We start from the raw sequence: 24,976 nt of genomic DNA on the forward strand, positions 1-24,976 counted from the left end.
AAAATGATAAATATATGCTCTGATGAAGAGCATTATGTTGCCAATATCAGAATCTGCAACCTATGGGTTTATACTGATGGCATTTCCTCCCAACGCTTTGCTTAACCCTTATAGGACTATGTAGGACTTTGTATATAGAATTCTGCCTGGATATTTCTTGTATTTGTTGGTGTAAAATGGTCAAAGAACGTCCTAGGAGTAAATGCTTTTGCCCCTTCTTTCATTATTACTTCATCTTTCAATATCTGGCAGTTATTTAACATTACTGTATGATATAATTGTGTAATAACCAGAATATCAAGAAGAAACTGAAAAACGGATGGGCTTTTAGAGGATGAATTGAGGAGCTGAGGGGAGCGATACACACTACAGGGACACCTTTTGTGCAATAGTAGATGGGGAAACACTCCCAGCAACAGGCAAAACAGTGACACACAGGGTCCAAAATATATTCAAATGTTAGAATAGAATGGAATGCAACTTTATTGTCCACACAAAGTGAAGAAAAAGCCTTTGGCTTCACTTGGCAGAGAATATAATAATCACACAGTAAACATTAAAAACACAAAGCACACCAGTGCCAGACATTTGAATGAATGAATGAATGAATGAATGAATGAATGGATGAATGAATGAATGAATGAATTAATGAAAAAGTTTATTTTTGAACATGTATTCTCCACATTCCTCCAAACAAATCACAATATGAAGCTCCGTCAAACAGAACAATCATAATGAAAAAGAAATTATAAACAAAAAGTCAAGAGCAATGTAGTTAGTTAGTTGTCATGTTCAAAAAAGGAGTAGAGGGAAGCTAAGCTTATTGATCCCTACCCCCTTACATATACATTTTTTCTTCCATTCATTTGACTTAATATAACATAAATGAGTATAATACATTATATAATATACTTTTACTTATAGTAAAAAGAAAAAAAACAGTGCCAGACATTTCGAATGATAATTGATAACTGATAACTGATAATTGTACAAAAATGCATGATAGTTCAATGTTCATCTTGAATTGAGGAGGCTACACAAGTCTTCCAGCTTACTTTGATGTTCCCGCATAGATTTAGCTGGCTATGTTTTCCCGGCAACAAGATGTTCCTAAGTGTGTAATTAAAGCAACAATGCTGCGGCAACGACTTGAGCAGTGTTTTCCCTAAAAGTTGCCCAGTGTATCATGACTCTAAGGGTTTGTCTGTCCATTTGTTCTTGGAGGTGTTTGCAGGACACATGAAGGTTTGTTTGTGTACACTTTACATCCATGTTTTACACACCAACTCCAAAAACAATCCACTAGAGGGGATTGCGAAGTGCTCGGCCGGCAAACCGCCTTCGGTAAAAACATCCTCTCAGTTCAGGGCTGTTTAATCTGGAATGATTATACCTTTGGCTTTGACCATAAGAGATTGTACATCATTTCCATCCTTTAAATTCAATCTAAAAAAATGGTTACTCGACAACCAAACTAATGTATAGTCTAATAGTCTAGTAGTGCACCTTGACAACGAATCCTATATTACTTGAAAGAACTACAATTCTGTATTGCCCTGTAAAAACGCTGCTAAACCATATAGATGCACTTTATACCTTATACTTTGTTTCTTGTATGTTTTTATGCTTCACTGCGTGCCTGTCTTCTCTCGTCCTCTCAGTCTCCTGGTGCGTGGTGAGCGACGCAGAGGAGAAGAAGTGTTGGGATCTAGCCGGGAACGCCAAGGCTAAGAACATCAGGGGCACCCTGCTGTGTGTCCGGGGGGACAGCGCCAGAGACTGTATGGACAAGATCAAGGTGCCTGAAGGAACAGGGTTGGGGAGGGTTATTTTATTTTTTATAATTTTTTTATTCTCTATTTCCTCCTTCTTTTTTCCGTTTTTCTCCCATCACAATGTAAGGCTATGGTTAGACTAGTGTATTCCTGGCGTTTTTTTATACGTTTTTGACGACGTTTCATGTCCTATCTACACAGAAACGCGTTTTTTGGCGTTTTTTTGTGGATACGGCTGAAACGCAAAATTGTGTTTGCGTTTGGAGATACGCAAAAAAACGAGTCGACAAACAGCGTGTAGTCAGCACGCTAGCCGTTGTTGCGAAAACGCCCATGCGCAGTAGATACCATCTGCGTGCCCTTCCGGTGACAGCAGAGTGTGTGTGTGTGTGTGTTTGGGACAGAGCTCCGTGTCCCAAATAGCTTCAGCTACCATGTGTTGTCAAGTTATTGTTATAAGGACCCCAGTCCAAGCTACAACAGTCTGCATTCCCTTAACAATTGTTTGTATTGAGCCGTATTGTATTGTACCCATATGCAATATGTTAAATAAAGTTTACATCCATTCATTCTGCTAGCATTACCGATGGCATGAGCAGCTGGCTAACGTGAGCTATCAGGATTCAGACCCTGTTAGCTCAGAGTTCCTCTTTCAACTTAAGAAGCATTAAACAAAATGGCCCAGTCATCTATTCACCTTTGTTTAATACACACAGCGTTGTCTCTAATGTTATCTAACTACTGATAGCTCGCGATATCATCAGTTTTGATGCTGGCTAAGTAGCGTGAGCTAACGTTAGCTTCTAGCCACAATGCTATATTGTTATAATGGCATACTCCATTGACGTTAGCATGCAGCTAACAATGCTACAATGCTACCGATCGTTTGTTAGCCTAAACTATCCGCTCTTGGTGGTCACTTGTGTTGATGTTAGTTTTGTTTCATCAACAAATGACAGGCAGAACACACAGTGAATGTATCCGTTTTGTTTATTGCACTTTTATTAGGCTTTGCTGAAAAAGAATTGCTGCATTGAGCAAGATGGTGGCGCGGCATAGGCGCCTGCCTTATTGACATTTTGCTGGAGCTTCCGGGAAGTGTATTGGCACATTCGTTCTGATTGGTTGAAATTGCCTTCATGTTTGCCACCTACTGCCACCTACTGCTTTGGCAGTGTACTACATCAGTGTGCTCTGGTGACAAAAACGAAAAAAAAACGAAAGTGTGACTCGAGGCGCATGACGTCGCGGCGATACGCGGCGATGCGTATAAGAAAACAATACGAAGATGATACGAAAGGTGTAACCTCAGCCTTAGTCGTTATGCCAATTCCCAATCCCCTTCCTGGTTGTTGCGCACTCTACCCCCTATCGGTCCGGGAGGGCGGAGACTATCACATGCTTCCTCCGACACATGTGTACCCAGCCCACCGCTTCTTTTCACCTGGCAGCGTGGACTCTCACTGGGAGAGTGTAACGTGTGGAAGGTCACACCACCTCTCCTAGATTCTTCCCTTGCTGTGCAGGCGCCCTGACCGAACTGTAGGAGTCGCTGTTTTACAACGACCAGGACCCACCCTCGCCGGGTTTCCCACCCTCTAACACTGCCAATTGTGTTAGTATGAACAGTCGGCCAACCCGGAAGCACCACAGCTGGATTCGATCCCACTGTCTCTGTGGTGGTAGACAGACGCTTAGTCCGCTGCGCTACCCGGCCGCCCTTATTTTATTTAATTTTAAATGTTTATTATTATTATAAAAAAATTTGGGGCATTTTTAAGTGCTTTTTATTGACAGGTGTTACAACCAAGCCTGTATGTCTTGCCCTAAGGCCTAAGGCCTCAACAGTCACAAGAAGATGGCTCGTTTCCCCATACCTTGGTTGCAAAATGGTGGACAGCATGAAGTCGGACACGTTTTTAGCAATAATTATAATATTTATTCACTATATTTTTAAATAACAAGAGTGGAGAGCTGGCTATACACCAGCCTTCTTGGTTCAGAAGCAAAAAACAAGGTAGAACAGGCAGAAAGAACAAGAACAAATGACTGCTTTAATTAAACACTACAGCCACACCACCATGTGGATGCAACACAAAAGACAGTAAGTAGCCACCACCATGTGAACGTACACATAACAACAGGACAGTTGGACATTGGGAGAGAGAGAGAGATGGGGAGGACCTGCAACACATCTCTCAACGGATTCGAACCCAGGACATTGCGATTACACTGCAAGCGTAGTTACGTGGTGCGCCACCGGGCAGGGTTATTTAATGTAGTCCGCTACAGATGACTGATTACCTGCTCAGACATTTCAATCGGTAAAGTAATCCACTGTATCATCCAAAGGGAGTTATGTCATTGGATTGTTTTTGGACACTATCAGAGTCAAGCTCCAAAATCAATGGAATACAATGTATTCCACTGTACAGACTGGAAATTGGACATTATTCTTATCATCATTGACCATCAGATGTGTAAAATGACATTTAGTGTCATCATCTAAATCGTATGTTACTGAGTATCTCATCGCAGACATTTGCCTGGATCCAGACCCAAATGAAGTGAAATGCACTTCAGTCTGATAATCAGGCAACACAAGTATTCACTCTTTTTCAATAAACTATTAGAACTAGAAAGGTGCACTCAGTAGAGCACAAATCTCCACTAGGTGGCAGCCACCCATTTCTTTTCTAGTAGGCTACACAATAGGTGTGGCTTAAGTTTAGGGGGTGGGGCAAAACATAGACCAATGAAAGCAGATCTCCCCTCATTATTTCTATTACACTATTACACGATTACACACTATTGCAATATGACACACTATTACACTATTACACTAGCACACTAGCACACGAGTACACTATTACACAATTACACTAACACTATTACAAACTATTACGCTATTATACTCTAATACATCTTTAAAACTTTAAGTTAATTGACACGACCCATAAGTCTCTACAACAAACAGTTCATGAGATATGGACAATGATGGAAATTAATGAATACATGTGTTTAACTCATTCAGCGCCAGGGATTAGCCGGGTCCCGTTGTAGCTATGCCACGCTTTAAAGATAGGAGTGTGTCACCTTGTTTGTAGAGCTATATCTATATTCTATATTATAGCTATGGAGACAATACTATAGTAATTTGACACCGACTTTCTTCCGTCCAAGATGCAAAAAAGAGAAAAAAATGTCATGAATACATTCACGCGTTATCCCGTGGTGAATATAAGTATAATTTCAGAGTGATCTGGGATAATTCCTAGGAAGCGAGTAATAGGGCGCAACGTGAATTCTACTATACGCGTTGGCGTTTCTTGCCTGGACACGCTACTATTTCCAAATCAAATGTCTATAATAGGTATTATGTTTCATCATGAATGCATGAAAAGGGGGGAGGGGGGTCGTTTCTGATGCTTTGATTGCCAGTAACGGCATTCGTGTTGAACACTACAGAAGCCGATCAGCTGGATGGATATGAAAACATTGTTGGATCAAGCTGAAACTTATGTCAGATAGTCCTTACCTGGGGTCGGTGGTATTCCAAAAACAATATTCCAATTGTCTGATCGCGATTTCCAGTATTGGTGTCCATCTGGTCCCGGACATAATTTGGCACAACTTATGGATCGAGTGTGCCAGATGCGTTTCGAATAGGTCGGATGAAGTGACTTACTCGGCTCCATCTAAATATAGCGCCCAGAGACATTTGAGTGTAACACAGAGTTAGATATAAGGTTTCAAAGCGTGGGCGACACTGCCATCTGGCAGGATGCGGCTGGTATTGCACTTTGGCGATCTCAAAATCCTTTCATATGGCAACACCGAGGTCAATGGATGAATAATGAATAAAAATAGCGAATAAAAGAAAAAACTACCAAAACCCGAGATATCTCGGGTCTGGCATTTAAAGAGTTAATGGATAGGTATATCCATAGATATATATAGAACACTAGATAGCTTAAGGAGGAGTCACCAGCGTCGCTGAACCGCCGCCATCTTGCCCCAGTCAGCCTTTCTGTTACGTTCTATGGTAGCTGTTGGAGGGTGAGTGATCTGCACAGACAAAAATATTCATAACTCGCTGAAATATTGACGGATTTACAAACGGTTTGGTTTATTACAAGCATTATTATTTTTTTGTATCTACTTTTTCTCCCATTTTCTATTTTTCTCCCATCCCAATTTCGTATTGTCCAATTCTACCCTCCCCTGTCTCGAACGCTGTTAGGCCATGCCTCCCACAAGCCGGCTGCAATGTGGACGAAGCCTTGCATCACGTGTCCCCTCCGGTACACGAGGAGGCAGCTGTCGCATCTTTTCACCTGAACAGCGTGATCTCTCACACGCCGCCCTCGTTGCTTCCTGATTCTGCTGCGCAGGCGCACCAACCCACCTGTAGGAGTCGCTGTCCACAACGTCCGATCCCCACCCACCAGCTTCCCACCCCCTAATACTGCCAATTGTATTAGTATGAACGACCAGCCAAGCTGGTAGCAATGCCGAGAGCTGGGCTCGAACCCAGCATCTCCTGCATTAGTGGTGAGCGCCTTGCCCACTGCGCCACTTAGCCGCCCTATTACAAGCATTATTAACGTGGCTATGATTCAAGCGGTTTGTAAAAAAACATCTTTAGATACATTTATGATGCATATAAGTATGCAGTATCATAACTACATCTTTGATGTTTATAGCAAACCAACCCGTTTGAAAATCGGTAAAGAATTGAGCAATCTATGGTTATTTAAATAGTACATGCACCATAGACATTAATGTTATCAGTAGCTGAGCTGCCTGGGTGCAAGATGGCCGCCCTACGCCGACGTCGCTCTCCATTGGCCGGCAGCGCGGGTAAGCTATCTGTTCTATATATATCTATGGGTATATCACTGACAACAGGTTCAAACAGGTGCCAGAGAGCTGATTACCAGTGAACCTGTGTAGTATTGACCTCTTGGACAATGTTCAATGTAAAAAGATTCCAGAATCCTGGTCAGATAAACATGGATGTATGAGCAACGTCTCATCCAAATCGGCCCTGTAGTTATATTTCGTATGGCATCGCTCCCGCTCTGAGCCTTACGAGATACTCTATATCGCCTGTGATACCTAATGTATCTCCCACGAACAAAAACACATGCACCCCACCTGTATGGGGCCCCGCCCCTTATGGTGGCACCACCCATATAATCATGACTCTGGTCATGACACACCCTTCCTCTATTTTCGTCCCAGCGCACTGGATGCTTGCACCATGCGAGCTAGCGGAATGTAAAAGATTAAGGAAGATTAATAATGTTGGAAGCTTACCGGAGGTTGCTGGCCCCTGGCATCTTCGACGCATGTTTTCGGCGACACGACGGGCCTGTGATGTTCCTCGGTTGATGACTGCACATCGAGGTTCAGCTGTACAAGGCTGGCTGTCGGGCCAGCTTGTACTCAGGTAGGCCCTGTGTCTTCAGGCATGGGTATTAGTGTTAGTAATGCTGGTTTGTGTTGTTAACACAACCTTGTTGTGTGTTGGCGCCAGGGGCAAGATGGTTTGGTGAACGTTCTCTGCAGGGAACGGTTTCCAAGCTGTCTTGGGCGTGCTGCTAAAACATCTAAAGCTATGCTAACATGCTATCGCTACTGCCGCATGCTATCACTACTGCTAATTGCTATGCTGTTTTAATGTCTCCGCCGTGAGATGTTGTCACTCTCCCGCCTCTTGCCCGGTTCATCAATGAAGGTCAGTCGGTAGCTGTTGTGGGGTTTTGAGTTCTATTTACCTTTTTCGGGTAAATGGGTTGACAACGGGGTAGGTCGTGGCTAGGTTCTAGCCAGGTATTACCTTGTGTTCCGGCGGGGTTTGTTGAACGGTGTTCCCATCTGGGTTGGCGTCGGGTAGTGGGGCTATGGGTCCAGCCGACATGGTAAACATGTTGCGTGTCTGTGCACAGGCAATTGTTGTCTTGGGTTCCACATTGCCTGGCGTTAGGCTGCAGTAGTATAAGGGCAGGGCCGCTTGGGAGAAATGTGAGGCCCTGTGCGTTTTTAGACGCGAGGCCCCCCATCTCCTGGGGCGGCCCTGTGTAGGGGGCTATTGTTTCATTTTGTCACTCTGCTATGAGAAGGTCTGTCTTGCTACAGCTTTCTCTCCTCTCAAACCATTCATACTGATGGTCAATCGGTATACTGGGGGAGTAGTGCGGGGGGGGGGCTTTGTTTACCTTTTTTGGTAAATGGGCTAAACTAGGGCTGGTGTTCTGTTGTGAATATTTTGAATGAAGACGGGTCTGGTCCGTCTCCCCTTAAACTTTGTGTGTATGGGTTTGCTCATTCTACAGTTTTTGTGGTTTAGCTCTTTTTATTCATTTAACCTTTTCATGGTCCACACCACAGTGGAGGGTGCTGTTTGCAATCACCACTGGTGCTCCATGTTAACGTCAGTCCTTTGTTTTTGATATATTGAAACAATGCCCCGCCCGGCCGACACCATGGGTCGGCCTGGCGAGATGGTGTCTGGTGGAGGGGCCTTGAGGGCCGGCCGACGTCGACACATCGCGCACGGTGTTGGTAAACCACTCCGTCGAGGATGTTGACGTTATTAGCTTTGACCCAGCCGCAAGCTATAACCGCTCAGGGTTCCCCTCTCCGCAGGGGATTTTGGTCTTCTGCTGGAGTGCGGGCGGTATTGTCCTAGGCCCTACACCGCCTCACACCGCGCAGCCAGAAGAAGAGAGAGCACGGCCTCGTCAGCGGCGATGACGGGGCCCTCGACAGGCGGCCATGTTTCCCCCGCCAGTGGTGCCCTGGTTGGAGAATCGACAGGGTATCGCGAGGCCGACAGTCTTGGCGGCCGAGGGATCGGCCATTTTGGGTGATTTCGGTGTTGGTAAACCACTCCGTCGTCATTTTGCCGCGAGCAGCCCGCTCCCCGTTCAATCCTCTCTCTGGTATCCCCAGAGGCGGGGCTCTGAGCATTCTCCTTTGGCTGCGGGCCGCGAACCTTCATTGAAGCGTATGCGGCCCCATTCTTCGCTTCTCATGGAGACAGGGGCTGACACCCAGTTGATGGCTGAGCCTGGGTCTGTCCGTGAGAATGTTGTGCTGTCAAGCGGCTCCCACACCTTGAACTGTGTTGGTTGAGCCTGGTGTTACGTCTGTCAACTTAAGTGTTGTCAGCAGGGGGGCTCGAAACCTTTTGAGGCACACAGTGCGGGCTTCCCCGGCCTCGCCTTCGCCAGGCCAGGTATCATGTTGGTGCTCCCACTCCTGGAATATTGGCAAGTGGTCGCAGCTCACATGGTTTGGGGTGGTAGTGATATCACTGCAGGGCTACGGTGTGTAGGAACCCATGGGGGCCTTACACCTTGCATGTCCGGCTGCGGAACAACTCCTTCAGCATGTTCTGGAGGGGTGTTCAGTGGGGGGGCTTTTTTGATCGGAAGCCCCCCGTATCAGACAGGCCCTTTTCTGTCGGGGTTCCCCCTTGGGTGCGATTGCCTCGTGGGTGGTGTCAGGGTCAGGTGTTCCGACACGGAACGCGCTCCTCGCACGATTCCAGGGTTGTCTTCGCACAGCGGGGGGGACCGGGCCAACTATCTACAGTTCCTGGCGGACCTGCGCCACGTGACGGCGGGTGCGTTGGGAGTGTCGTCACATATGACTACGGCAGTACCATATGTCGAGGTAGATGGAGAGAATGGTGAGGCGGGGACTTGTGTTTACACAACCCCACCCGTTTTCAGGTTTGGTACAGACCCTGTTGTCGGGGTCTCCAGCAGGGACAGCTCTGGTCGACGAGATCCAATCTCTGTGGACGAAGCAAGCCATCGTCGTGGCGTTCTCCTCCCGGTGTTCTCTGCCCGAGAAGTCGGGAGGGAGGGGTGTAAGACCCAGGCTGGACCTGTCCCATGGGAAGGTTCAGCATTTTTTGGATCGTCTCCTACCTGTTGAACACTGTCAGGTGGGGGTCTGGTTCTCCTCCATAGACCTGTAGGATGCGTATGCGCATCCCCGATCTTCCATCCTAGGGCTTACCTACGCTTCCTTTGCAGGGTTAGCGTATGAGTACCAGAGGCTGCCGTTCGGTTTTCTCTGGCTCCCCGCATCTTCACCAAGTGCGTGGAGGCCGCACTGGGGCCTCTGCGTCATCCGGGGTTACGGAGTGTTCTGCCCTGATGACGTTCTGGTCCTTCGCGGTCAAGGTGGATCGTCAGGTCTCGTACCAGGCAGGTCTCTACCAGCCTGGGGTTGCTGTAGACTGGATGTAGAGTATTCCTCTTCCCAGTCAACGGTTGGAGGGCTATGGGCATCCATCTCGGAGCGTGTTGTCAACACGCTCGGGAGGTTCCGTCCTAGGACGGTTACGGCGCTGTCTCACGTCGCGTTTTCACCGACGCCTCCCTCGCTGGTGATGCGTCGGGCCAACGCAGTAGGGGGCAGCTGGCAAACCATGCTGCCCGATCTGCGCTACGTTCAATGTGTTGGTGTTGAAAGCGGTCCTTCTGGTCCACAAATGGTGTTGATCAGGACGGACGATACGACGTCAGTGTTGTGTATCGACAGACAGGGAGGAGTACGCTCCCCCTGTCTGCACCAGGCGGCGGGCGGCTGGCTATGGGCGTCCTCCATCTGCGCGGCCTAAGGGCTCCCCACATCCCCGGCAGGGAGAATGTGGGTGCAGGTGTACTGTCGCGGGGCGGCCCTCATCCTGACTGGTGAGGATTGCGTCTGGACATGGCCAGGCAGGTCTGGGACCGATGCCGTGCCGCCAGGGATTCTTCCCCATACATCTGTTAGGTCAGTTGTTGGGACGGGTACGTTGAGGGGTGCAGGTTCTTGATCCTGATGGTGTTACCATCTGGAATGCGCATGCTCCCTCCACTGTCGCGCTTACGGCGTTAAGCCGGTGCAACGCTCCTTGGCTCCGACTTGGGATCTTCAATTGGTCCTCGGTCGGTTGTCCTTGGCCCCGTTTGAGCCGCTCGAGCGGGCGCCGTTGGGACAGCTGTCCTTCAGGACCGCGTTCCTTCTGGCTGTCACTTCCGCTAAACGCGTAGGTGAGCTCTGTGCTCTCTCGGTACGTCCAGAGTGCCTGTCTTTTCGGACCGATTGCGGTGTCACTCTGCGACCTAATCCTGCTTTCGTGCCTGAGAATATCCGGAGTTCCTTCCGCTCCCGGGATATTGTGGTTCAGGCGTTTCGTCCTCCTCCTCACACTGGTGAGTTAGATGCGGGCCTTCACCTGTCATGTCCAGTCCGTGCTTGGGGATTTACCTCAGCCGTACTCAGGATTTCAGGGTTACCAACCAGCTTTTTGTCTGTTACGGTGGGGCTCGTGCTGGTAAGGCACTGTCGGAGCAGCGCCTGTCCCATTGGTTGTGCGAGGGTGTTACCCTCTGCTACACGCTGGCTGGGCAGGATCCCCCTGGGGGCGTCAGGGCGCACTCCACTCGTGGGGTGGCTGCCTCTGCCGCTCTCCTGGGTGGGGCCTCGGTGGAGGACATCTGTGCTGCAGCTTCATGGTCCTCCCCGGGCTCCTTTGTAAGGTTTTACCTCATGGACATGACCGGGGGTTCTGTCTCCCAGGCGGTTCTGGGGTCTGTGGCCTTTCCTGCTTCCCGTCCTTTGGTCGGGTAGCGGGAGTGTATGGGTATGGGCCGCAGTGTGTTGAGTCACACGTGGTTCCGCCTGTACGGTGTGTTCAAGGGGTTCTGGCTCCCTCTTGTTCGCATTCAGGTGGAGTTGACTGCGCCCCCCCTTCGTTAGGAAGGATGGGGTGACAGGGCTCCCCGCACCCCTTGATGTGGGCTTACGGGTCCTCAGGGGGTACATCTGTCGGGTCTCGCACCCGCTCTTCCCCATTATCTCGTAAGGCTCAGAGCGGGAGCGATGCCATACGAAATATAACGATAGGTTATGTAGATAACCTAGTTATATTAGTATAGGCTAAGCTCCCGCTCTGCGCGCCCTGAGTTCCCTCTTGAGGGATCTTTTCCTGGGACGGGTTTTTGGCGAGGAAGGGTGTGTCATGACCAGAGTCATGATTATATGGGTGGTGCCACCATAAGGGGCGGGGCCCCATACAGGTGGGGTGCATGTGTTTTTGTTCGTGGGAGATACATTAGGTATCACAGGCGATATAGAGTATCTCGTAAGGCTCAGAGCGGGAGCTTAGCCTATACTAATATAACTAGGTTATCTACATAACCTATCGTTAGCAAGATTAGCTGTGGACAGAAAGTCAGACAGACAGACAGACAGACAGACAGACAGACAGACAGACAGACAGACAGACAGACAGACAGACAGACAAATTACGCACACACGCGCGGAACCGATGACATGATCTCCCCCAGCTTCCGCCTGGTGGAAATACATATCTGTATTGCAGGTACTTTTTATTTTTTATTTTTACTTTCCTCCCATTACTGCAACAGATACAAAAGACTGTTCTATTCTATTCTATTGCACGTCGTCCATGACATGTAATGTCCCTCTGTTTTTGTTTTTGTCTTTCTCAGGAAGGGACAGCTGACGCAGCCACCATGTTCGCAGACGACGTCTACGCTGCCGGCTTCTGCCACGGCCTGGAGGTGTCTGCGGGGGAGTCTTACAACGGAGTGGGTGAGTGGTCCCAAGTTTGATTGATTGATTGATTTGATTGTGGATTAGATACATCATCCAAGGGGATAAAAACATGATAAAATGCAAGCACTTATTTCCATCATGGTCCCTGGTATTAAAAAACAGGACATACGTCAACATGAAACAACATCATAAAACATTAAGATACAATACTATACAGTTGAAGATAAAATAATAATAAATAAATATGCTAGTAGGACTTATAGTAGGACGGGTGGGTTAGGGTTTAGAGTAGAAGGAGGGGGGGCTGTAGCTGGGGTGGTATTTTTATGTGTTCTATGTACTGTTGTCTTATATATGTGTAAGTGTTCCTCCTCTGAACTCCTGGGATTGACCGTCCGGGCCCGCCGGGATCGGCACCTCTGTACTCAGCCTGGCTGCACGGGTATGTTCTCTACGCACTTATACAAGCTCGACCATGGCTAAATTGAATATTTTAATTTGGAACGCAGGAGGGCTTAACGCCCCACACAAGCGTGCCAGTGTCCTTTGGCTATTGAAGAGGAGAAATATTGACCTTGCTCTCCTTAGTGAGACGCATTTAATAGTAGGTGACGTGTCAAGACTGGCAAATCGGCAATATCACGTTATCTCCTCATCCTCAGCCGATGATAAGACGAAAGGAGTAGTCATAGTTACAAGACGTAACCTTGATATCAAAATCTTGGATGTATGGTCGGACACGGAGGGAAGGATTACTATAGCAAAAGTTGAATTCTTGCATAGGAAGATGGCTATAATAGCATTGTATGCTCCTAACACATTTGATTCAGCGTTCTATAATACAATCACGAAGAATATGTTGGAACTTAATGGATACGCTCTCATTGTGGGTGGCGATTTTAATGCGTGCTGGGATGCGGAGATGGATAGGTCCGGGCCCTCTGAAACGAGCGACCAGAAACGGGCCTCTAAGGCCCTCAGGATGTGGGCCAAAGACACGGGGCTCACAGACCTCTGGCGCATATGCAACCCCACCCTCAGAGATTACTCTCACCTGTCAGCCAGACACAAAAGCTTCTCTCGAATTGACTATGCATTCGCGTCCCCTAATATGTTTGATAGTTTCGATGTCTCATTGGTTCCCTTGGCTCTCTCAGACCACAAGGGGATTTTCCTTACGGCAACCTTTGGCAGGCTCTCCGCAAGAGCTCCCAGATGGCGTTTTAATTCGACCTTGCTAAAGAACGATGACTTCTGTTCTGAGTTCAGGAGTAAACTAGCTGAATTTTTGCAGATCAACGTTGGCACAGTAGAAGACCCTAGGGTCCTGTGGAACGCATTGAAAGGATTCATCAGGGGTCATGTCACACTATTTGCCTCCAATTTGCGAAAATCCCGGTCAAAAAAGCTAGAAGGACTGGAATCATTATATGCGGACCTATACGCATCCTTGCAAACTGACTATAATGAACGACTAAACACACAACGTAAGATAGTCAAAAAAGAAATAAACTCCATACTTAAACAACAGTCTGAGTTTTTGATACATAGGACAAGACAAAATTACTATTTTCACGGCTCCAGACCTAGCCATCTATTGGCAATGAAAATACGCTCAAATGATCATTTCTCAGATATCCCCTCGATTAGGACGAGCCAGGGTGCAGTCACTACTGATTCGAAAAAGATCAATGACACTTTTAAAGAGTTCTACTCACAGTTATATAGCTCAGAGGGTAATCTGGATGACTCTAGATTTGAATCGTTCATTGGCGGGCTTGAGATACCCCACATTTCTGAGGAAGAGGCCAAGGAACTGGGGAGACCGATTACTCTCGTAGAACTGAGGGAGACTATTGTTGAAATGCAGAGGGGTAAGGCGCCAGGCTGGGATGGTATTCCACCCGAAGTGTATTTAGCTTTCTGGGACCAACTGGGTCCATTGATGCTCGATATGATCAATTACGCTATCGAACAAGGGGAGTTCTCAAGAGATGTCAATATGGCGTTGATTTCTTTACTTCTCAAAAAGGACAAAGATCCCAATGATTGTGGTAGCTATAGACCCTTGAGTCTTCTCGGGGCCGATTTAAAGGTGTTTGCCAAGGTGCTGGCCCGTCGCCTGCAGAGATTTATGTCTGTATTGGTACACTGCGATCAAACTGGTTTTATCCCGGGGCGTCTGGCTGCAGATAATCTTAGGAGGCTGTTGCATGTAATCGATAACAGTAAAGACAATACAACTCCATCCACAGTTCTGTCTTTGGATGCCATGAAGGCGTTTGACAGACTTGAGTGGTCATACCTGTGGAAGGTACTTGAGGTCATGGGTCTTGGAAAGAGTTTTATTCATATGATTAAAGTCCTGTATGCCTCGCCGTCTGCGATGATACTGACAGGCAAAAACTGCTCCACACTCTTTCCAGTCTCCAGATCTTCTAGACAGGGTTGCCCTCTGAGCCCGGGACTGTTCGCGCTTTCCCTCGAACCTTTGGCCCAATTTATTAGGCAATCGGAGGACATCGTCCCCATAATGGTCAACAATACTCCACACAAAATTGCTCTCTATGCGGATGACCTGCTGATTTTCATGGACGACCCCTCCCGGTCGGCCACAAAATTATTGAGGATAATCGACGACTTTGGTAAATTGTCAGGTTTTAAGATTAACTGGAACAAATCAGCCTGCCTACCTCTTAATGAACTGGCCAAGGCGGTACGACTACCAGCTGATATCCCCATAGTAGAACATTTTAAATACCTGGGCATAGAGATATTCCCCACGCTGAACCAAACTACTAAGTACAACTTCACGGGTACTTATGATAAAATACGCCAGGATCTAGACAGGTGGTCGTCCCTTCCTAACTCCTTACAAGCCCGGGCTTCCATAATCAAAATGAACATCCTGCCTAGGATAAATTTTATTAGCTCAATGCTCCCCCTGCCCCCTCCAATAGACCACTGGCGCAAGGTACAATCGATGGTATCTAAGTTTGTCTGGAATAACAAACGCCCGAGAATCAAAAGGGCTACTACTCAACGTAGGAAACAAGATGGGGGCCTCGCAATCCCTGATTTTAAACTTTATTTCTGGTCCTTTTCACTGAGACCTCTGATGTGCTGGCTAGACCCTGTAGAGGCTGTATCGTGGCGCTCCTTAGAAGCGGCGGCGGTGTCTCCGCTAAGATTGCAGGATGTAGTGTACTCCACTGTCTCTATTGCGAAATGCCGGCTGAGGTATGGACCGATCATAACTCACGTGATCCAAACGTGGCGTAATGTACAGAGGTCGTGTGGGGTTAAATGCCCTTGGCACCTGGACTCTCCAATTTTTAATAACCAGCAATTACTTGTTGGACACAAGCCGGTTAATATTCCTCAATGGCAAAGGAGGGGAGTGCATACTCTGGAGGATATTTATGATAAGAACGGCCTCCGTGCGTTTCAGGACTTAAGAGAATTTTATGATCTTCCTGGCGAGTCCTTCTTTCTTTACCTTCAACTAAGGTCAGCACTGAGGGCGCATGGCGTACCGTGGGCTCAAGCCTTGCACCCACACCCCTTCCTCAGGCTCATAGTGGACAGGACGACATCCAGAGGGTTTGTCTCCGACTTTTATACGCTCTTAATTCAATCCACGTATAAAAATTTATCATTGGATACAATCTGGCGTGTGGATATCCCGGAGTTGGACCCCGAGTTTGACTGGGATGATGTTTGGGCAAATGTGGCATTATCTTCCCGCAACCCCAATCACCAGCAAATTAATTTTAATTATATTCATAGGACCTATCTTACACCTAGGAAGCTATTTGCTATGGGACTGATAACCGACTCTCGGTGCACTTTGTGCTCTCAAAAGGCCACTGGCACTTATATGCATATGTATTGGGATTGCCCACCAGTGGCCCGCTTCTGGAGGTCAATAACGGACAAACTTTCAGATCTGTGTGGCTTAACTATCCCATTCACAGCTGTTACGCTACTCCTGAACGATATAACGACACTACCCGCGTCCGTACAACTGAAAAGGGTTGTCCTAGCGGGCGTCACAGCAGCGAAGAAGCTAATAGCAATGAGATGGAAGGAGCCTGAGAAGCTTACAATGATTAACTGGTCCCTAACTCTATTGGATGTGATTTATCTTGAGATATCCACAGCCCGGGTGATTGGGGTGGGGCAGGCTGGAATTGACCTGTGGTTCGCAGCAGCTGAGAAGGTAAAGACCGCAGTGTGCGGCTGAGCGGGGTTGGGGTGCGTGTTCACGGGTGAGTCCGGCGGTCTCTTGGGAGGGGGAGGAGGAAATGTTTTTGTCTGTCTTGTCCCTTGTCTTGTCATCTTGAGTTTAGCTGGGGATATTATGGGGGGGCAGCTATTTAACTAGTTCTTCACTGTTTGGCCACTTTTACACGGTCTCTGTGAGTCTATGGAACACCTACAGGTTTTTGTTTTTTCATGAAGGTTCATTGCTCTGTTTTCAGGTCGTGTTCCCCCAAAAAATGGTCCTTGTGGTGGGTTGGAGATGTACGTTTTATTAATATGGGGTCACACGGCCGGGAATCGGGACTGAACACTGGGAAAGACCATTTATTAGATAGTACCCCTTGGAATTAATTTAGTAGGTTGAACTCTGGTTTCTTTCTCTTGTCTGTATAATTGTTAGTCATTATTATTATTGTTTTTGTTATTTTCTTGTGAAGTTCTATGTATTGTGATTGTGGTTAATGTGTTGTCTTGTTTCGTGAGAATGTCAATAAAAAATTTGATCAAAAAAAAAAAAAAAAAATATGCTACCCTCTATTTCCTATGCCGACAGCCATGATCGTACATGCTCTTTGAAGCCAGTTAACCCGGGGGCCTGTTTAATGCTGCTGGACAGGCTGTTCCACAGAACTGCAGCTGAGTAACGGGAGGTCTGCTGGCCGTACGAAATTAGTTTAAATCTAAACGGAACTATGTTTGTGTCTCTACCTCTGGTTTCATGGCTGTGATTGTTTTTTTTACATATTGTAAGTAATTTTAAATTTTAAATTTTTTGTATCTCTCTTTCTCCGATTTTCTCTGTTTTCTCCCCGTCCCAATTTAGTCGTTGTGCCAATCCCCCCCCCTCCCCTACCTGTTTAAAAAAAAGTATCTACTTTTTCTCCCATTTTCAATTTTTCTCCCATCCCAATTTCGTATTGTCCAATTCTACCCTCCCCTGTCTCGAACGTTATTAGGCCATGCCTCCCACAGGCCGGCTGCAATGTGGACGAAGCCTTGCATCACGTGTCCCCTCCGGTACACGAGGAGGCAGCCGTCGCATATTTTCACCTGCGCAGCGCGATCTCTCAGTGGCGAGGGTCTGCGTGGGAGGGTCACGCCGCCCCTGTTGCTTCCTGATTCTGCTGCGCAGGCGCACCAACCGACCTGTAGGAGTCGCTGTCCACAACGTCCGATCCCCACCCACCAGCTTCCCACCCCTAACACTGCCAATTGCGTTAGTATGAACGACCAGCCAAGCTGGTAGCAATGCCGAGAGCTGGGCTCGAACACAGCTCTCCCCTACCTGGTTGTTGTGCGCATGTTCTCCTACTGGTCGGTATAGGGAACCCTGAAGTATCCGCACGCTTCCTCCGACACGTGCGGCGACAGCCAGTGGCTCTCTTCTCACCTGGCAGCGAGGGCTCTCATTGGTGAAGTGTAACGCGTGGGAGGTCACGCTGCCTTCCTCAAGTCCTGCCTCTGCTGAGCAAGCGCCCAGACCTGACCTGTAGGCGTCGCTGTCCACAACGCCAGTTTCCCACCCACGGCTTCCCTCCCCCTAACCCAGCCAAACGAGTTAGTATAGCGATCAGCCCAAGCCAAGGCAATGCTGATTCCGGGAGTCGAGACCGCAGTCTCTTGCATTGGTGACGACTCGCGCAATCTCCGCTACGCCACCTGACCGCCCGGTATATTGGAAGTAATTGTGAAGGTAGCTTGGCACCTCCCCTTTATAAATCCTATAGACTAGGCATAGTTTTATCATGGGTATACTCTTTTTTCCCACCCTAAACCACCCTAGGCTGTTGAAGTGGGGCTGGTCTAAGTGAGTACGAGTGGGGAGCTGCAGGACTATCCTAACTAGCTTGTTCTGGGCAGTTTGAAGTCTATTTCTCAAGTTGCTGGGGGAACTTAAGAAACACAGATAAGACACGTCACGTGACATAATGGGCAAACATGAGATGTGTCACGAATGTTGTACACAGTACAAGTAGAACGTCGTCAAAGCACGTAGAGACGGTGCGATAGACTTTATCGTGTCTTCCTTTGAGATATGGATCTGAAATGGACCTGTCTCAAACCCTGCCCCTTTTCTTGATCCTCCAATCACAACTGTCGCTTACCTCGGACAAACTTGGTTTGTCCGAGGTAAGCGACAGTTGTGATTGGAGGATCAAGAAAAGAGGGCAGGGTTTGAGACAGGTCCATTGTGTCACAAGACTGAGTGACAGATACGGTGAACGTGTAGCGCAGGAGTGGGACGCTTCTTTTAGTACGGCAGTGCAATGTGTAGAACGTCACGTAGACAGGTTGTTGTGCTCTTCTGTCAGATATGCATCTGAAGTAGATATGGCAACGTTAAATACGAGGCATGGGGAGAATGTAAAATGTGGGGGAGAAAGATCAAAGCTCATACAGTTAGAATGGAGCAAACTGCGCACCATCATATCTCACTCTGAACTAGAACTATCCGTGCATGCTTTTATTTCTTCTAGGCTTGACTACTGCAACTCACTTTTCACCTGTCTCACCAAATCATCCACAGATAAACTACAAATGGTCCAAAATGCTGCAGCCAGGCTACTCACAAGGTCAAAAAAATCATGTCACATCACTCCCATTTTGGTATCCCTGCACTGGCTCTCGGTACACTATAGAATTCACTTCAAAGTCCTCACTTTCACTTTCAGAGCACTTCACGGTCAGGCCCCTATCTACATCACGGAACTCATCCATCCCTACACCAACACCCGCTCACTCAGATCTGCCGATCAGCACCTCCTGGTGATCCCCAGGTCCAGGCTGAAAACAAGGGGTGATCGAGCCTTCGAGGTGACAGCACCAAGGCTCTGGAACGCTCTCCCCCTGGACCTGCAAACTGCCCCCTCTGAAAACTCTTTTAAAAAACAACTAAAAACACATTTGTTCAGGCAGGCTTTTGATCATGCATAGGCGCCTTTTCTTGTCCTCACTGTTCTATAGTTTTGTTTTAATTAGTGACTCATTCTTTTATTCTACTTTTTCTATCTGGTTTCACTGTTTTTAACTGCTGTTTGTTTGTTGTCATTTATTTCTGATTTTGTTTTATTGTGTTTTTATATTAAGCTGTAGTGTAAAGCACCCTGTGCATTCGTGCTGTGAAGGGTGCTATATAAATAAAGGTCATTCATTCATTCATTCATTCATAGACCAATCTGTATATGTACGTATGGTAGTCTAGTATTTATATGATAACAGATTCAATGCTGTTGGTAACCAAGCAGGTTGGTACACATGGTACATTATACATTATAATTTTGCATTTTCTTTTGCCACTGTCGGTACCAGGGTTTGAAACAACAACCCCCTGTCTCCTGAGTGGCCTTCCTAACCAACGGGCCTATAGACATCTAATTCTGCTGTTGTTTTATTCTGTGTCTCTCAGCCCCACTATGGCCCAGTAATGCAATCGGATTACTTTCAGTTCCGTTTATCATGTTGTCTCCAAAATACATAGAATATGAAGCAAAACACAATTTATTTCAATAACAATTTAGTTTTAAGTGACTGCAGTTTCAACTCGAAGGGCATGTGAGCAGGCAAAGCTCACCCTGTCTGTGTAACATCAGCTAGGTACTGTACTGTAAATGTGTTATTAGCCTATATTTCATTCCTGCCGTGAATGGAGCAAGACGCTTCACTAGAATTTAACTCCTTCGCTCCTCTGTCTGCACGTGTTCTTCAACTTTGGAATCACTGGGGCGACAGTGGCTCAGGAGGTAGAGCAGTCATCTGGTAATCCGGAGGTTCCCAGTTCGATTCCCACTCCTCCCGGGCAGCTTGTCGAAGTGTCCTTGAGCAAGACACTTAACCCCTAATTGCTCCCGATGAGCAGGTCGGCACCTTGCATGGTTGCCTCCGCCGTCGGTGTGTGAATGTGTGAGTGAATGGGTAAAATGTGAGGAACAAATTGTAAAGCGCTTTGGATAAAAGCGCTATATAACTGCAGCCATTTACCATTTACTGTTTGACAGTAACGCACACTCACTCACTTAACCACTGCGATGTCTCCATTTCTTAACCATAACAACACACCTTTGTCTCTTAAATTGTCACAAGTATTTCTATTTCACTTTTAAAGCAAGTAAGAAAAATTCTCCTGGTTTGGATTATCTCCATCCTGCCAAATAGCGAACATTGTAAATACTTCACCCATAAACACAATCATCTAAGAGATTTGCTGAAAATAATAAGAATTTTTTAGCATAGATCACTAGGTTTATCAACTTATATACATGTTTCACGTATAATACACGTTTCACGGGCATTTCTTTTTTTTTGTGTGGGGGGGGGGGGGGGGGGGGGGGGGGGCTTTCTTTTTTTTCCTCACATAGGAATATCTACAGTACTATAATGAATATGAGGTTCACTCTGTAAACCGTTGCCCGAGAGCTGATTACCGGAGTCTCCTGGCTAATCCTGCAGAATTGGCATCCCTATAGGCGAGGCTTTGTGTAGTTGTCCTCGTGCGTTGAAAAGGTGTAACGTTTTTCTCAATATTGATTTCAATGGACAATGGTGTAAATTTATTCTAATAAAATAGTTGTCGTTGACCGATTTGAAAAATATTCAAGAACCTATATGTTTGCAGTTTCATCAAAGTCTGATCAGAACTGTAGGATACTGTATATGGCTGAGGCAGACACACACACACACACGGACAGGAGTGACCACAATACCCCTTCGCAGCGATCTGCACACGCAGGTGTAATAATGTTATTATTATCTACAATTATGTAAAATGTTATGAAATCCATACTCTCACAAAGAAGTCACAAAGTTCCTTTGTAATCAGACAATGACAGGCTTTTTTTCAGTTTCTGTATTCTGGTTATTGTTTTTTTTTTTTATATTGATATTGATTACAGTTGCCATTTTTCTAATCAAATTGCTTTAATCCCATTCCATAACTTCCCGACCCCCGTCCCGAGCAGACGGCATCAGCTACTACGTGGTGGCGCTGGCGCGGCGCTCCTCCTCCGACCTGTCCCTGCTGGAGATGCACGAGCGCAGCTCCTGTCACCCCGGGATACGCACCACGGTGGGGTGGACCGTTCCCATTGGCTACCTGGTCAACACCTCCCAGATCAGCGTAGGGGAGCAATGCAACTTCCCCCGAGGTGAGACAGGAAGGAAGGGAGGGAGGAAGGAAGGAAGGAAGGGAGGGAGGGAGGGAGGGAGGGAGAAGATGAATAGGTAGTGTCGTGGGAGGTGAGGAGGAGGAGGTGAGGAAGAGGAGGAGGAGGTGAGGAAGCCGGGAGGCGAGGGGCAGAGATGAAGTGAAAACCGGTACACCTTCCCCTGAGATAAGCGGTGGAGTACGCTTGGGCTGATTGGAAAGCCAGGGAAAACCACCTCCACGCCCCAGAGAGGTGGAGGTGAAGAGAGGGACAAACGATCAGGGACAGAGGGTATGAGATCACAGGACGAGAGGGAGGGGGGGGGGGGGGGGGGGTGAAAGGTTAGGAGAAAAGAGAGAGGAGAAGCCTTGTGATCTTTCCCTCTTAATGCTTTCCCATCGCTCTCTCTCTCTCTCTCTCTCTCTCTCTCTCTCTCTCTCTCTCTCTCTCTCTCTCTCTCTCTCTCAGCGGTGGGGGACTTCTTTGGCTACAGCTGTGTGCCAGGGGTCAAGGATATGGAGCACGACCCCAGGGGTAACAACCCCAAGAACCTGTGTGAGGCCTGCATCGGAGACGAGAACGACCGGCACATCTGCGCCAACAACCACCGGGAGAGACACTACGGAGAGGCCGGGGCTCTGCGGTGTGTTCACTCATAGGATCCTTAGTAGCTGTTAGTCAGTCTTCCTGGTACACAACATACTGTATAATAATAATTATTATTATAATTATAATAATTATAATTAGTGCTGTCAGGCGATTCATTTTTTTTATCTAATTAATTACAGGATTTGTAATTAATTAATCTAATTAATCACATTTTAATCGCATAACCATTTTATGCCTGATATTCTATATTCTATAATCATATTTCAAATTGCATGTGTCCGGATGGCAGAATTCAGTACTGTATCTACAAAACCTTCTGTTTAATCATCTTCCATATTCATTAATTTGCTTAGATTTTTCAGGTCTGGTCAATTTTAGCATGGTGTTATTCACAGTCAAAGATAAAACATTTTTAATTGATATTCTCATTTGGTTCATTACAATTTACTCAAGCCTAGTAACAGACACAGTATTTCTGACACTGGGAATACATTCCCTGAGATCCATAGATGTCCCTAGAATCAGATACCAAGAACATGCAAATGGACCATATTAAAAAAAAGTCTGTAAATGTGTATTTTTTTAAATTTTATTATTGGTCTTTTTCCCCCTCCATTTTCCTCCAATTTTCTCCCATCCCAATGTTAGTCGTATGCCAATTCCCAGTCCCTTCCTGGTCGCTGCGCACTTACCCCCCACAGTCAGATCATCTGGGAGAGTGGAGGCTACCACGTGCTTCCTCCGACACACGTCCAGCCAATCACCGCTTCTTTTCACCTGGCAGCGCGGATTCTCATTGAGAGGGCGTAGCGTGTGGGAGGACCACACTATCCCCCTCGAGTCCTATCCGCGCTTAGCAGGCGCCCCGACCGAACTGTAGGAGTCGCTGTTTACAACGACCCGGACCCACCCCGCCAGCTTCTCCCACCCTCTAATACAGCCAATGGACCTGTCTCAAAACCCTGCCCTCTTTTCTTGATCCTCCAATCACAGCTGTCGCTTACCTCTGACTTCCTCGTACAAACAAAGTTTGTACGAGGAAGTCAGAGGTAAGCGACAGCTGTGATTGGAGGATCAAGAAAAGGGGCAGGGTTTGAGACAGGTCTATTGTATTAGTGCAGACGGCCAGCCAAGCTGGTGACAGCTCCGGGGCTGGTGACGAACGCAATCTCCGCTCGGCCACCTAACCGCCTGTAAATGTGTATTCTACGTTATTATGGAATGAATGAGATAAAAAAAATTAAAAAAAAAATTTGTATAATTGATAAATGATTGCGTAATCTCGTCCAGTAGCAGCAGTCCTCCCCAGCCATAGGATCTATTCCACATCAGTACTGCAGGGCTTTCCAAACCATTCCTCTCATGGATAGAATAGAACAATGGTGTGTGGCAGTAAAGCCGGCATCAAAAGAAATATCTGCTGTGGTTGAAAACAACACACAGCACATTATTCTAGAATTTAGATTATCTGAAAATAAATTCATGACAAATTGAAAAACACATGACCTCTTTAAGTGATTGTGGGGTTAGTGACTGCCCCCCCCCCCCCCCCCCCCATGACATATTCTGCCAAGTGTCCCATGTCTTTGTATTCAATATGTTTCTGTGATTGATGTGTGTTTTCCACGTTGTCTTTCAGGTGTGTGGCTGAGAATCTGGGCGATGTGGCCTTTGTCAAACACACCACTGTGTTTGACAACATGGATGGTCAGTGGTTGCATTACATTTTTCACCTGAAAGGTTCTAGCCTTAATCTTAACCTTAATCATTCCTACTACCTATACATTCATATGTAAAACATCTTCTTCCGGGGCAATGGGACCTTTAAAAATGTTACCAAATGTGGGACCCCGACCCATTTTTGGAGATCACAATTAATATTGTTGGCCATAATACTGTGAATTCTGATGTGTCTTTGTCATCTCTGTGAGGTGAGGGAGAGATAGTTGGGTTTCTTCTTTTACACGCAGCCAGGGGTGTTGATATTCACAGCCAACGCAGCCATGGGATCAGTATGAGTGTGTTGACAAATTAATCATTTGGGAAAATCTGCCAATCTGACATTGTGGAAGTCTCTTGGTCAGACTGAGTGGATTGCCTTATTAATTGGTTATCTAACTAATAAGTACATTAGTTAGATGAACAATTACCAAACCCCTCCTTTGTTGAGACCACAGTTTACTGCAGTACCTGTTTGACTCTAATGTCCACGATGGCTTTCTACCCCCTGGTGGTTCCACACACATCTCTGTTATAACGATGCAGAGAAAACGTCTAAAAAGTCTAGTGTACATACTGCTGCTATTCCCTATAAAGACACTAGGTGTCAGTGTTTCATCATGTTTCTCCTCAGTCTGGATTACATATAAAGGCTACACTGAACTGGATGTGTGTGCGTGTGTGTGCGTGCGTGTGTGTGCACGTTTGTGCGAGAGCGTGTGTGTGTTCTGAGTCAGACTGAGAGAAAAAGACAGAATTAGATACAGATACAGACAGACAGACAAAGACAGAGAGAGAGACAGAGAAACAAAGAGAGAGAGAGAGAGAAAGAGAGAGAGAGAGAGAGACAGAGAAACAAAGACACACACAGAGAGA

At 46.8% G+C, this 24,976-nt stretch overlaps 1 protein-coding gene across 1 annotated transcript in view; it reads left to right on the plus strand.

The window, feature by feature from the left end:
• otomp (otolith matrix protein) overlaps nucleotides 1–24,976 on the plus strand; it is a gene marked incomplete at both ends in the record, with an annotated part of 29,083 nt that overhangs the window by 552 nt on the left and 3,555 nt on the right. The window contains 5 exons of the mRNA XM_084311108.1: nucleotides 1,662–1,798; nucleotides 12,299–12,401; nucleotides 21,587–21,772; nucleotides 22,241–22,415; nucleotides 24,021–24,095. Of these exons, the coding sequence (XP_084167234.1) occupies nucleotides 1,662–1,798; nucleotides 12,299–12,401; nucleotides 21,587–21,772; nucleotides 22,241–22,415; nucleotides 24,021–24,095 (676 nt within the window). The remainder of the gene's footprint in view (nucleotides 1–1,661; nucleotides 1,799–12,298; nucleotides 12,402–21,586; nucleotides 21,773–22,240; nucleotides 22,416–24,020; nucleotides 24,096–24,976) is intronic.

Source organism: Notolepis coatsorum (genome assembly GCF_963971535.1).
Source record: "Notolepis coatsorum genome assembly, chromosome: 3".
NCBI classification, from domain to species: domain Eukaryota; kingdom Metazoa; phylum Chordata; class Actinopteri; order Aulopiformes; family Paralepididae; genus Notolepis; species Notolepis coatsorum.